This window comes from Belonocnema kinseyi, chromosome 8, assembly GCF_010883055.1.
Source record: "Belonocnema kinseyi isolate 2016_QV_RU_SX_M_011 chromosome 8, B_treatae_v1, whole genome shotgun sequence".
NCBI lineage: Eukaryota > Metazoa > Arthropoda > Insecta > Hymenoptera > Cynipidae > Belonocnema > Belonocnema kinseyi.
The window spans coordinates 113,062,878-113,077,020 of NC_046664.1; the positions used below are offsets into that span (position 1 = coordinate 113,062,878).

General features: G+C 35.7%; 1 protein-coding gene across 1 annotated transcript; it reads left to right on the forward strand.

Annotated features, from left to right (window-relative positions):
• Positions 1–4,720: 4,720 nt before the first annotated feature.
• LOC117178657 (uncharacterized protein K02A2.6-like) lies at positions 4,721–5,893 on the forward strand. Its single transcript, XM_033370081.1, has 2 exons — positions 4,721–4,922; positions 5,388–5,893. Exons 1-2 carry the CDS (start codon positions 4,721–4,723, stop codon positions 5,891–5,893), a joined length of 708 nt encoding a protein of 235 aa, XP_033225972.1.
• Positions 5,894–14,143: the final 8,250 nt, after the last annotated feature.

A 14,143-nucleotide genomic window follows, 5' to 3' on the forward strand; every position in this document is an offset into this window, starting at 1 on the left:
AATAGAAATGGAGGAATGGACGGATTATTTTAAGGGTCTATTAGGGGGAGAGAAAAATAAGATCAAAGGGGAAAAGTGTAGGATAGTCCAAGGAGAAATGGAAGAAGGGAACGAGATAACAAGAGAAGAAGTGGATGAAGCAATGAATAGGCTAAAAAGGAACAAGACGACAGAAGAAGATGGGATGGAGAATGCAGCGATGAAGTATAGAGTAGAAGTGATTAGGGATGAGGTGTGAAAGATCTGCAACAGGTTCTGGAAAGGGGAAGGTTGGCCGGAAGAGTGGACAACGGGACTAGTGGTACCGCTTGTCAAGAAGGCGGAAGTAAAGAAGGTGGAGGAATACAAAGGGATCACTCTCATGTCAGTCGGCTATCAAATATATGCAGAAATCTTAAGAAAAAATTTGGAGAGTCAGGTAGAACAAAAATAAAGTATCCCACATAATCAGACGGGATTTTGAGAGGAAATTGTTACTGAAACCAGGATTAGGGTGAAAATAGGAAAGAAAAAATGGCAGGTTTTCTGGATAGGAAGAGGTCTAAGGCAAGGGTGCCCGTTGAGTCTGTTACTATTCAATATCCTGCTGGCAGACTTAGAGGAGAAGCTAAAGAAGAAAGGGAAAAGAGAAACGATTTTGAGTCATAGCAAACTATATACTCTAGCATACGCGGAGGATGTAGTTATGTTAGCAGATAATGAAAAGGGGGTAAACCTAATAACGAGAATCTTCGAAGAATATGTGGGAGCAAAAGATCTGACGGTAAACGTAGATAAGACAAAGGTAATGTGCTTCAAAAATAGAAAGAGCAAAATAAATTACGTTAAGAAGATGAAAGGACAAAAAGTGGAAATTGTGAAGGAGTTCTGTTAACTAGATTTTTGGTTTAGAGGCAGGAGGAAGAAACAAGCTGCAGGTTGGGAAAGAATTTAATGTGCGAGTAAAGTAATGGGCCAAGTATGGGGTATAGGAAAGAGAAGGTTCAAGAACGATTGAAAAAAGAGGGTCTCGTTCTTTGATGCGTTGATTTGGGCGGTTTTGTGTCATGGTGTGGAGATCTGGGGATGGAAGGAAAATAGGAAAGTAGAGAGCATGCATCAGGGATTTCCGAGGTGGGTAATGGGGGTTAGCTGGAGTTTCCCAGGATATATGTTAAGAGAAGAGTTAGGAAGAGAAAATATGGTTACTAGACAAATTAAGAGAGTCTGGAGGTTTGAAGAGAAGTTAAAAAGGGAAGAGGGAAGCAGAATAACACAAGCATGTTTGGGCGAAATTCGGAACAATGAAGCGAGAGGCAATTTGGAAAATTCAAAATAGGAGGAACAAAGGAGAAAAATGAGAAGGGTTTGTAATATTCGAGAATGGGTTATGAAGTAGCAGGAGATAGAGTAAGAGCTACCAGTTAAAGAAGGAGAAGAGAGATGGATAAAGATTATAGATTCGAGGTACAATAGATGGTATTAGAGAGATGTACAGGAGAGGAAGAGGGGAAGTTGAGTGTGGATGAGTGTGTAAGATGGATCTTGGATGGTAGTGGACAGGGAGTGATGTGAATGAAGAAATTGGAAGAAGTAAAAAAAATGGTGAAATCCATGATAAACCCAAAACTTACCAGCGTTCAATGATAATTCGGTTTTGAGCCTATAAAAATGCACTCCGAATATTTCGCCGTCGCCGAAAGGAGTTCCACGGTTGTGGGATATGCGGCTGCTGTCTAATTTTTTGAAATAAATCGGATAAAAGCTGAAAAGTGAGAGGAAAGTGGTTAAGAAAAATGTACGAATGGAGACCAAAGCGACTGACAGTTGTTTGGCGCTGATCGATCAACGTTACTTGATCGCACTACTAGCATGTGTACTGTCGGTAAGGCTGCTGCTTTTGGCAGGAATTTTTAATTAAAATAAAAATGCGATTTGTGTTATTTATATTGCAAATGTTTCTTTTTTTATTCATATGTTTAACGTCGTATCAACTATATGGTCATTAGCGACGAAATTATTTCTTGACATGTCTTACTTGGCTTCAGAATAGGAAAACTGGGAAAGTGATAGAAGGATGCCGCCGTAAACTCGCTAATAATAATTGATACTAATTTTACAAGTTAAAAATGTATTATTTATTGATTTATTCACATATATTGTTGTGTTTTAATGTGCAAAACAAAAATGGAAATAGCGCATTACATAGAATCGTATGGAAAAGGTAAGTATGATACAGCCTATTCTCGCTTTACAGAACACTAATATTAATCGCATGAATTTCATATTGAAAATAACAATATCTGCAGATTTTTGCAAAAATTTAAAAAGGTTCGTCGTTTCAATATCGAGATATATAAAGATATATAATATCACTTTTCAGAGTTTTCCTATTTCGAAGCCAAGTAAGACATGCCAAGGAACAATTATAATATAAAGAAGACAAATCGCATTTTTATTCTAATTTAAAAATCCAGCCAAGAGCAGCAGCCTTACCGACAGTACACATGCTGGTAGTACGATCAAGTAATGTTTATCGATCAGCTTTTACCCGATTTATTTCAAAAAATTAGACAGCAACCGCATATCCCAAAACCATGGAACCCCTTTCGGCGACGGGGAAATATTCGTTGTATCATAGATTTCGCCATTTTTGTGCTCACCGTTCCAACAGCCCTAACCAACCCTGCTATAATTGTTCAGATTCTTTGACATTCCTTTAAATTATAAAAATAAATTGAAAATTCTTTGACATCTTTTAAAACATACTCAAATATTTAAAATCCTTAAAATTCTTTTGAAATCTCTTAAAATTTTTAAAAGCTTCAGATTAAAATTTAGAAAAATTTCAAAACGCTATATATTGAAACGTTTGTAGATTTAAGTTTTGAAAATGGAATAAATAAAAATTTTAAACTTTCGTTTGAAACATTAAAATGTTTAGCATTTTCAAATTTTTCTGTTTTCTAAATTTCAGTCTGAAATATTTTCATTTAGAGATTGCTCAATTGAAAAACGTACATTTAATTTTTGAAAGCTTTTAATTTATTTATGATTATTATTTTTATTATAAATAAACTTCCAAGTTTACAATTGAAAATTTGACGACTTGAATCTAATAGAGTTGAAAATTATTCTTACTGAATAGTTGAAAATTGTTGAAAATTAAATGTTGAAAGCTTTGAATTTTTATTGATCCCATTTTCAAAACCCTAATCTACAAATATTTCGATATTTAACGTTTTGAAACTGTTTTTTTTTTTTAATTTTAATCTGACGCTATACAAAATTTTAAGTGATTTAAAAATATTTTTGAGGATTTTAAATATTTGAGAATGTTTTAAAAGATGTCAAGAAATTTTCAATTTATTTTTATAATTTACAGGAATTTTAAAGAATGAAAATCATTTTAGAAGGGTTATTTAAAAAAATTCAACAGTACTTAACAAATCTTTTGAAAAAAGTTCAAGCTATGTGAAAATATTTTGAAGGAATTGCAACATTTAAGAGTTTTAAAAATGTACCCAGGACTTTCCAATTGATTATGGTAATTTAATATGAGATTTCGAAAGATTTTTTATATTTCAGGATATTCTAAAAGATTCTAAGGAATTTTCAAATGATTTCAATAATGTAGTATGAGATTTTAAAAGATTTGAAATATTTTAGGGTATTTTCAAAATTTTAAAGAATTTGCAAGAAATTTAAAAGTTTTCAAGAGCTTTCAAAAGATTTTCAAGGATGTTAAATATTTGAGGCTGTTTGTTATGAGATTCAGAACAGCGATCAGGCTACACCGTGTAAGAACGCTCAGGGGAGTCCGACCTGGCCACAGGCCAGTAGCGAGCTTCGGGGCTTCATCTTTGGTACGAAAGCTTATGTATATCTTAATCATGAAATAAACTCATTGTTTAAACGTTAATCAGTGTTCTTCAATTACTTAACACTGCGCAGTCGGTCGCGTGATTTATAGTGTATAGTGAGAGTAGTGAATATAATGAAGATAAACAAAGATGTGTAAATGGAAGTGATAAATGAACATTGAAACGAACAAGGTACGAGGAGCCGCATGTCTGAAAGAGAACAAAGACTAAAGGATAGACAGGCGAAGTAGACAAAGAAAGAGGCTCAAAAAGTGTGTAAGGAATCTCAGCGTGCGAGAGAAGAAAAGAAACAAATTAGAAAAGCCAGAATAGAAAAAGAAGGACGAAAGGAAATAGATGAAGGAGAAAACAACAGTGAGGAAAAGGGTCCCATTCAACAACTGAGAAAAATAGAGGGAATAAAGCTACCTCGTCAGTTAAATATAAATGCTGGAAATCTTTCAGAAGAGTGGAAAATTTGGAAACAGACTTTTCAAATGTACGTGATCGCATCGGGTGGGAATATCCAGACAGAAATAATTAAAGTAGCTTTGTTGCTACATATCGGTGAAGAGGCGCTTCGAATTTATAATACACTCGAATTAACAGATGCGAACGCGGAGTTTTTGGTACAGCCCTGAAATCTTTCGAGCAATACTGTATTCCTAAAATAAATACGAGTGTAGAAACTTACAAGCTTAATTGCCGGATGCAGGGACAATCAGAATCCTTCGATGAATTTGTGTCAGATTCACGAAGAATAAGTGCGCTTTGTAACTTCGGGGTTACGGGAAACAGATTAATCAAAGACAAGATCACCAAGCCAAGGCCATAGAAATGGGAGAGCAACGGGGTAAACAACTAAGCAGATGAAAGTAATGGAAGGGCAGCCAGCAACTGACATCAATGTCGTCAAGATGTCGTTTCAGCGAATCCAGAGAGGTATTTCAAGCAAGGGGATCACAAGAAAACAGCGAGTCTACGGTTTAAGAGCTGCGAATAGCGGCAGTGTATCAGCGGGTTCGGGCAGATCCAAGGTGAACCATCGACGAGTTCACAGAAGAGTTGCAGTAAACGCGGGTATGTTCACAGGTACCAAAATGGTCCGGCGTTTGGTCAGGTATGTTATAAATTGTAAACGAATTAAAACTGAATCAAGAAACAGAAAAAACTAATGTAATATTAAAAATGTATGATGGGTCCAGAGCAAAAGCTTTAGGGAAATGCATCCTTAAATGCAATTGCCATGGCATGACAATCACGACATCATCCAAGAATATAAAGAGATTTTTCGCGGGTTAGGGGAAATTAAACTACGCCGTTTAAAATTGAGTTAGTGGATAATGCGTCTCCGAGAGTCTCAGCTTGTCGGGGAATACTGTTTAAAATAAAAGAAAAAGTAAAAGCCGAATCAAATAACATGGAAAAAATTAACATTGTAGCAAAAATCGACGAACCAACCGATTGGGTTAATCCGATTGTTGTAGTAAATAAGCCGAAGAAAGAAATACGTATTTGCTTAAATCCTACACACCTAAAATGCAGTTATTAAGCGACAACATTGTAAGCTTCCGAGTTTCGAACAGTTAACGGCTAAGTTAGCCGGGGCACGACTATTTTCAAAACTTGACGCTAAAAAAAGGTTTTATCAAATTAAATTAGATGAGGAAAGTTCACTGATGACAACTTTAATTTCTCCATTCGGCCGATACAGATTTCTGAAACTATCGTTTGGCATAGCATGGGCACTAGAAATATTTCATACTACGTTTCGGAATTTATCTGAGACGGTTGAAGGAGTAAGAGTTTACATAGATGATATACTCGTGGCTGGGCGAACTCAGGAAGAGCATGGCAGTAAATTAAAGCGGGTGTTACAATTTGCCAAAGAAAATGGGGTAAAGTTTATCGAGAATCAATGTAAAATAGAATCAAATGAAGTTAACTATGTCGGCCATGTATTATGTGAAAAAGCTGTTAGAATTGACGAGAACCAAATCGAAGCAATCAAAAGCATTTCAGGCCCGAAACATGCTGAGGATTTTAAGTGATTCTTAGGTACGATAACTCATTTTGCACAATTTATTTCGTACTTGGTGTTATGACAACCAACCTGTGAAATTAATTTAACCAGGGAGTGGTATGGAATTTATCCACACATTGTCAAAAAGAGTTCAAGGACTTAAAAAAAGAAATCATTAAATCGACAGTGCTGCAATATAATGATGTGACCAAGCCCATTACACTCTCTGTTGACAGTTCTAAAGATTGATTAGGGGTAGTGCTTCTTCAGGATTAGGGGCCAGTAGCATATGCTTCAAAAACACAAACGGAATCACAAACACCTTATGCGCAGATTGAAACAGAATTACTTGCGATTGATCACGGTTGTCAAAGATTTCATCAATTCATTTACGGTCAAAAGGTAATGGTAGAAACCGATCATAACCCGGTAGAGGCCATCTTCAAGAAACCGCTAGATAAGTGTCCGCTAAGACTTCAAAGTTTTAGGCTTAACCTTCAGATGTACGACGTAAATTTTCGTTATAAACCGGGTAATAAGCTATTTATCACTAATACGCTGTCAAGAGCGAGTTTCTATGACAAAACATTCGAGTTAAATGACGAAATGGAATTACAGGTCGATCTAGTTGATTTAATGTTTAATATTTCGGATCACATGATGAACAGAATTGTTAAAGAAACGGGAAAAGATACCGAATTGCAGGAGTTAAAAAAGTTAATCAGGGAAGGATGGCCGAGCGAGAAAAAACAGGTAACGCAAACAGTCAGTATGGGACATTCAGATCAGATCTCGTAGAGAGTAAAGGGTTAGTACTGAAGAAAAATCAAATATTTATACCAAGGGTATTAAGGAAAGAAATGTTAGAGAAAGTACATTAAAATCATATGGGGCTAGAAAAATCTGTAAACAGAGCTAGATATTGTATTTATTGGCCGATGATGGTGGCTCAGGTTAAAGACAAAGTCACTCAATGCATGATCTGCTTAAGTCATGCTAAAGCTAATACGAAAGAAACATTCATTAACAGAGATCTTCCAAAACGTCCCTGAGAATTTATTGCCATAAATGTCTTGCACTTGCACAATAAAGACCATTTGTTGATCACTGATATGTATTCAGAATACCCGGAAATTATAGAATTGAAAAATATGAAATTAGAAACAATAATAAATTCGTGTAAACAGGTTTTTTCAAGACATTGGGTGCCAAACAAGCTCTAATCTCATAATGATACCAATATGATCAGCAAAGTATTTCAAGACTTTGCAACTAAATGGGGTTTTGAATGCAAATCATCGACCCCGTGTTATTCACAACCTAACGGACTTATCGAACGACAGGTGCAGACAGTGAAACACGTTCTCAAGAAGGCAGCAGAAGATGGTAAAGATATACTACCTTGATCAAAAAGTTCCCGGAATCATCACCGTGTGGTGCCCCCTGCTGTCCGATTCACATTTTTTTCGTTTCTGTAGGTCATCACACCTTTTAACAATATTCCCTGCGAATTTCAGCTTTCTAGCTTGACATTTATAAATGTGACGCAATTTTGAGTGCATCTGTTTTTTTGCGAATTTCGATTTTTGCAATGGATTTAATGACAATGCACCGTCGCACAATTCCATCATTATCCGTGAGTTTCTCACCAAAAACTCAACTAATACAATTCCGCAGACATCAAATTCGCCAGATTTAGCTCCCTGTGTCTTTTTTTTTCTTCGATCGACTGAAAAAACCACTACGCAGAACGCGTTTTAGCAGCCGATCGAAGATAATACAAAAATCGAAAACGACACTTATGGACACACCGAAAATTGAGTATCAAAAATGTTTTGAGAGCTGGATCAAGCGCTGGCATGAGTGCGTGGCAGTCGATGGGAATCACTTTGAAGGGGACCACATCAATATTCAAGAATAAACTTATATTTTTAATTTTAAGAATAAATTCCGGGAACTTTTTGATCAAGGTAGTATACCTAACATTATTAGAGTATAGAAATACACCACTGGGAAATAATTTTCCACCACCGGCACAATATTTATTTAATCGTAGATTCAAAGGTATAATTCTGTATATCGATAGATTGTTAGACTCGGCGACACTATATACGTTTGAAAAACAAGCGTTTAGAAACCAAACGAGACAAAAATATTATTATGACAAAAACGCAAAAAATCTGAAACCCTTAAACGAAGGAGGTGGGCTCATATTACAAACGAATGAGCGAAAGTGGGAACCGGGAGTAGTTCAAAAAGTCCAAACTGATAAACCGAGGGCCTATCAAGTCAAATTAGACAACGGATCGCAGCTAGAAAGAAATAAGCGTTTCTTAAGGAGAGTAAACACTAATTTTAAAGATCAGCATGTTGACGAGACTAACGAACAATTAGCAAATTCATGTCACGCGGCAGAAAATACGCTCATACGCAGAAGTAATGGATTAAGAAAGAAATCGAGGGGTTTAAACGATTATATGTAATCCGATTTGTGTCAACGATTGTATATAACTTATTCCTCTACAAGCTATTGCTAATGACATCGATGATTGTATTGTCTATTATTATCATTATTATTAAGGCAGGGGGGGGGTGTTTTGAGATTCAGAACAGCAATCTGGCAACACTGCGTCTAAACAGCGATCTGGCAACACCGTGTAAGAACGCTCGAGAGAGTCAGACCTAGCCACAGGCCAGTAACGAGCTCGAGGGCCTCATCATTGGTACGAAACTTATGTATATCCGAATCATGCAATAAACTCATTGCTCAAACGTTAATCGGTGTTTCTCAATTACTTAACAATGCTTAAAAATATGTCAATGATTTTTCAATTCATTTTTATAATTTAAAGGAATTTCAAAGAATTTTAACAATTTTAACAGACTTATTTTAAAAAATTGCAAATTACTTTAGAAATCTTTATAAAGTGTCCAGGTGTTTCAAAAGTCTTTCAAGGTTTCGAAATAATTTTAAGTATTTTAAAAGTTTCCAAGGAATTTTCAATTTATTAAATTAATTTAATGTGAGATTTTAAAGAATTTGATATACACTGTTAAAAATTTTTGTGATTTTACAATACGTCACAACACAAAATGTAATGTGATATTAAAATTTTGGTATTGTGAAATAAAATTACAATACACATCTTGTGAATTGAAAGCTTCTCGTGTTTGTTGCTCGAAGCAGCGCCCTATTATATGTATCAGCTGAAATATTAATGGTTTTATTTCGTGCAATATCGAAATAGAATATTTGATTTAAAAGTGAAGCAAAAGGTAAGTTTATACATATTTATATTAAGTCTAAGGTTTTCGCGCAATATATACTTCCTTCAAAAAGAGAATAAAAGATTGAAATTTAGCGAAATATGTTTTTCATCTGAAAGCAAAAACAGAAGTTGATAATTTCGTAGTAACTTTAACAATGTCTTGATTTTTATTTTTATACTGCGAAATAATATAATTTGCATCCGAAACTTAAAGTTTAAAAGCAATGGATATTCTTCATAAGAAATGCTGTAAAAACCCCTAACATAACCTACAAAAGCATATGTAATTTTTTCGTGAGCTATGTGTATTCGTGTAGGATATGTTAGTGAGTTTGACAGCATTTTACATACAAATTATCGATTGCTTTAAAATTTTAACATTTAATTACTTCTAAGAGCAAAAAAGCGAAAAACATTCTGTTACACAGCGACACCGTCACACAAAAATTTAATTTTCTCCGCACTGAATAACTTTTTTGGATAACAAATTATTAATTCTCATTCAGCCTCCCCATAGTTCGAAAGGATATTTTCATTTTTGTAAAAAAATCAAAAATCGTACTTCTAATCGCCACTGCAAACTGATTTTTAAAACCTATAAGAAATTCTACACTGTTAAAAATTTCTGTAGTGATTTCGCAATAAACGTAATGAAAGTTTATTACCAAAATGGAATGTAATTTCACAGTACATATAATATAATTATACAACACATGTATTGTAATTTTTCAATACATATATTGTGATGCAGATTGTTTTGGATGTTGTGAAATTACAAAACAATCGTTGTAATTTCACAATACTGTATGAACAATACTGTCTGAACGTCCTCGCAGTCCAAGTTATAATCCTACCATTTTCCCAGAGGTTTATAAGAAGTGACCTGTCAATATAAAAACTGCCGTAGAAAGGTATAGACTAGTAGTTTTTCACATTCTTTAAAAATTGTCAAGATGCCTACCCAACGGATGATTTTACATTCCCGGCCAATTTAAACAACTTCAAAATATTTAAATGGCTTCAAATCATTTTTAAACATTTCAAGAGATACAGTTTAAAATATTTCGTATATTCCTAGTTTGGAACAGGGAATTTTGGAAATTACAAAACAATCGTTCTAATTTCACAATACTGTATTGTGATAGTACAATTTCATGTATTGTAAAATTACATTACGTTCTGGTAATAAACTCCCAATACATTTAGTGTGAAATAAAAACAGAAATGTTTAACAGTGTATCTTAGGATATTTTAATAGATTCCAAGGAATTTTTTATGTCACAGAGCTCAAAACTAGCTTCATGTCCAGCAGGAAATAGCAGTGCCACCCCCAATAAACGTCATTGTAGATGAGGCTAACCACCCTTACACAGTTCTACGCCAACTATTAAAAGATTGTAACAAATTTAAGCCAATACACAGTGGGCCAGGAGACCCGGTTTCGTGGCCAAAAGTCGGAAAACATATAGAAATGTACAAAAATGAATTGCAAGGACACTAATATGTGGTTTTCGAAGGTGCTGATTCCGAATCTGATGTCAGAATTCCAAAAAACAAAATGGCGGAGCCTAATTTCAAAAAATCATTGGATCCACACAAAAAGTGGTATCCAGGGGTTTTAGAGGGCGCTGAATGCAAATCCGAAGTCAGGATTTAAAAAAAATGGCGGATCCAATATGACGGACATTCAACACGAAAAATTATTGGATATACTTGGAAAGTGGTATCTAGGTGTTTTTGGAGGCTCTGACTCCGAATCTGGAGTCGAAATTTCGAAAAACTAAACGTACTTGATTCTATTGAGTCCCCTTGCCCCTCACTATTCGGAGTGTTTGAGTTAAGTGAGTCTCCTTGCCTCTCACTACTCGGGGTGCTTGATTTGAGTGAGTCCCCTTGCCTCTCACACTTTCAAATAGTTTTCGCTTACAAATTGTCGTGAGTTACATCTCCCTCTTCATCGGTCAATTCAATTTCGTCTAGCGGAATTTCAGTTTCTGAAAGATCAGCCTCTTCATCTTCTCGATCTGCCATATCGGAACTGGATGTTGCGTCTTCTGGTATCACATTTACTTGAGGCGCAGCGAGTAAAACTCTGACATTTTCGGAAATGGGCAAAAATTTCTTCTTCTGAAGTCGCGAATGAACACTGGTTGCAGAAATGAGTGGATCGGAAGAATCCATTACTCTATAAAACACATCATAGCTTGGCGGTCGTGTTTTCTGCTGTGAAATTGTCTGTAATTCTTATAGTCTTTGTTGCGAGCTTCAGAAGCTTCTTTGCCAAGCATTCCTACCGGTAACACGCTTGTGCTTATGTTACGGCTCCGTGAATGAGTATCTTATGTAACGTTGAAGGCATAGGGTACCAGTTGTAGTGAGTTACATATATTCGGGCAGTAGAATCACAAAGTTTTCCAAACTCAAGTGGATTTATCGGGAGCTGTTGTGACATAGCGGTTAAAATTGTTTTGAAATTACGATGTAACTCACAGTCAAGTCCAGGATGTTCTGCAAGTTCATCTGTATTTCCAAAAGCTCGTCGAGCTGTGTTCCCATCGTTCGTAGTACCAGAGCCTCCTGGTTTTGGTTTACCCACTATCAATCCCAACTTTTCTTACAAAATCTCTTGAACCTTTTTTCCGCTGAGCAAATATTTCTTTTCGAGCAGGAGATTTTACTTGCCAGACCTTGAGAGGAAGCCTGTACGAAATGTGCAAGCAACATTCTAGTATCCTGATCCACGCATGTAATGGACTGAGTCCATACATCAACGAATTTACGTCTGGTAGAAATAGGTTCTTCAGCTTATTGGACAGGTCATTGAAGAACTTAGGAGTTGAATGACAGATGGGGTAAGTTTGCATGGATTTTGTCCCTTTATGAGTTTCTAGCTTGTCAATTTCATTCTCAATGTGCTTTTTTTGATTCAAAACAATTGCCTCGGTTTCTTTAGTTTGCGGTATCTGAATAGGGCAACAAGATCTTGGCGATTGAGACGCTCTGTTATTCCAAAGAATAACATTGTCCGCATTGGACAATCTTAAAGGGATGAGAGAAGTTACAAACAAGCTTTCATCACTGAGGCTCTCATTGTCTTCTGCTGATTTAAAAGATTGCTTGTAAGGTGAATGACCAGTACTACCATCCATACCCCATGAACACATCAACGAAAGATCCATTTCTGTACTACCCAAATTATGCATATGCTGGATTATGACTTCCCTTTGCGATTCCACAATCCTACTGGAAGTGTGATTCAACAAGGCCTGCAGAGTTATCTCTGTTTTTTTCTCCGAAATCGAAAAGTTTTCTTCGGGTGGTCTACATTGCATCTTAACTTCTCTAACACAATTGTACGACAGCCAAATATCAGCAACACAGTTTTTGCTTTCCAACCGTATATTTGTGTACACAGATTTAGTTAGGGAATTATCGAGAATGAAAGTAAGAGCTTCTTCAGCAGTCTTTTTCTTTATTGGAATTTCCGCTGCCTCCAACAATTCTCTAACTTTTCTTGGCTGCTCCAAGTTTCCTGAAACCTTCTTGAGAACAGTATACAAATCTTTCTTATCAGTTCGATTTGTTGCATAACATGAAGCCATTAATAGTTTCTCCGGATCGTGCTTCTGTTCAGTACTAATTTTTGCAGATTCCCGCCGCTTTGAGCGATCAGATTTCTCATAAATTTCTGGCTTGGACGACCAAGATGAGAATATGTTCGATGTTATCGCTCAGTTTTCATGGTCAATAAAACTGGAAATTCGGAATTCAACCATTCAGCATTTTTCGTCTCAAACTTATCCATGATCCTCCTCGCAGCTTTGTACTTTTCAGAGCGTCTACTTTTGAGAGCTCTCAAAGCTGCACTTTCAATGTTATTGACATTCAATTCCATTTTTGATAAAATGTAGAAAACAGTTGTTTCTACATTATCAATTTTAAGGAGTTCTCCAAGAACTTCCCTTTTAGTGAAATTCGTCATTTTATATGACAAAATCTTGAAATATGGAATACAATATGGGAACAATAGTGAGAAACAGGGAGAAGAGAAAAGAATAATTTGTTAACTTATTCAGAAAATTTATATATTGAACATGTATATATTTTATACATCAATTATGTTCATTAATATTTTATTAATATCCACGCACGGAATGTGGACGGAAAGCGGGTTGCCGAAACAAGTGAGTTCGCACGTCCTCGTTGATGCGGCTAGGAAAACAAATAAAGGTAAGCCAGCAGTAGCGCAGCGCTCTACACGCCATGGCATGGTCGTGCGCGGCCATGTATATATATTATAAGCAGCGAAACAAATGCAAAGTAGCAAAAAGTAGCACACCTATGCTCAACTGCACATCCTAAGGAACACATTCATATATTTTAGAACTCAATATGTTGTGGTATGTCATATTATGAGCAATCGGAAGCAGGTGCTCTGCTGTATAATCTTGTTCTACATTCACTAATAATATGTTTGTATTAAATTGCAATTGACAATTCCAGATTCAATTGACTTCAGAGAAAGTTTACACTTAGATTAATAAAATAAATGTAGGTAGGAGGTTTGGAATCGATTTCTTGGAATAAAGAAACGTATTCCACGAACGTTAGTAGTATTAATAATTTTAGCAAGATTCTCTACTTTGTGCCTATATCATCGGAACAAAAATTCAGCAATCAACGTATAATTGTCGTCAAAAATACTTCAAGTCTTCCTCAGTTTAGTAGTCCATTTCATTTTTCCGAATTCAAGAATCGACTTTTGGCCACGAAATCGGGTCTCCTGGCCCACTGTGCAATAGTGTACAATCTCGGGTCAGATATATATTCCATTTGAGTTTCCTATCTCGAAGAATATAGAAAAATTATCATTAGCCTAGAGCAACAAGGCTTTCAATATTACCTGTATAAAAACATTGACTCTCCACCCATTAAACTAGTCATTAGAAATATCCCCAACGCATTCCCGGAAACTCAGTTCTCTCCGAACTAAAAGAGGAAGGGTTCAA

Coding starts and splice junctions, on each gene's coding strand:
- LOC117178657 (XM_033370081.1), top strand. CDS start 4,721: ATGGAAGGGCAGCCAGCAACTGACATCAATGTCGTCAAGATGTCGTTT. Junction 4,923..5,387: donor AAGAGTTGCAGTAAACGCGG/GTATGTTCACAG, acceptor CCTAAAATGCAG/TTATTAAGCGACAACATTGT.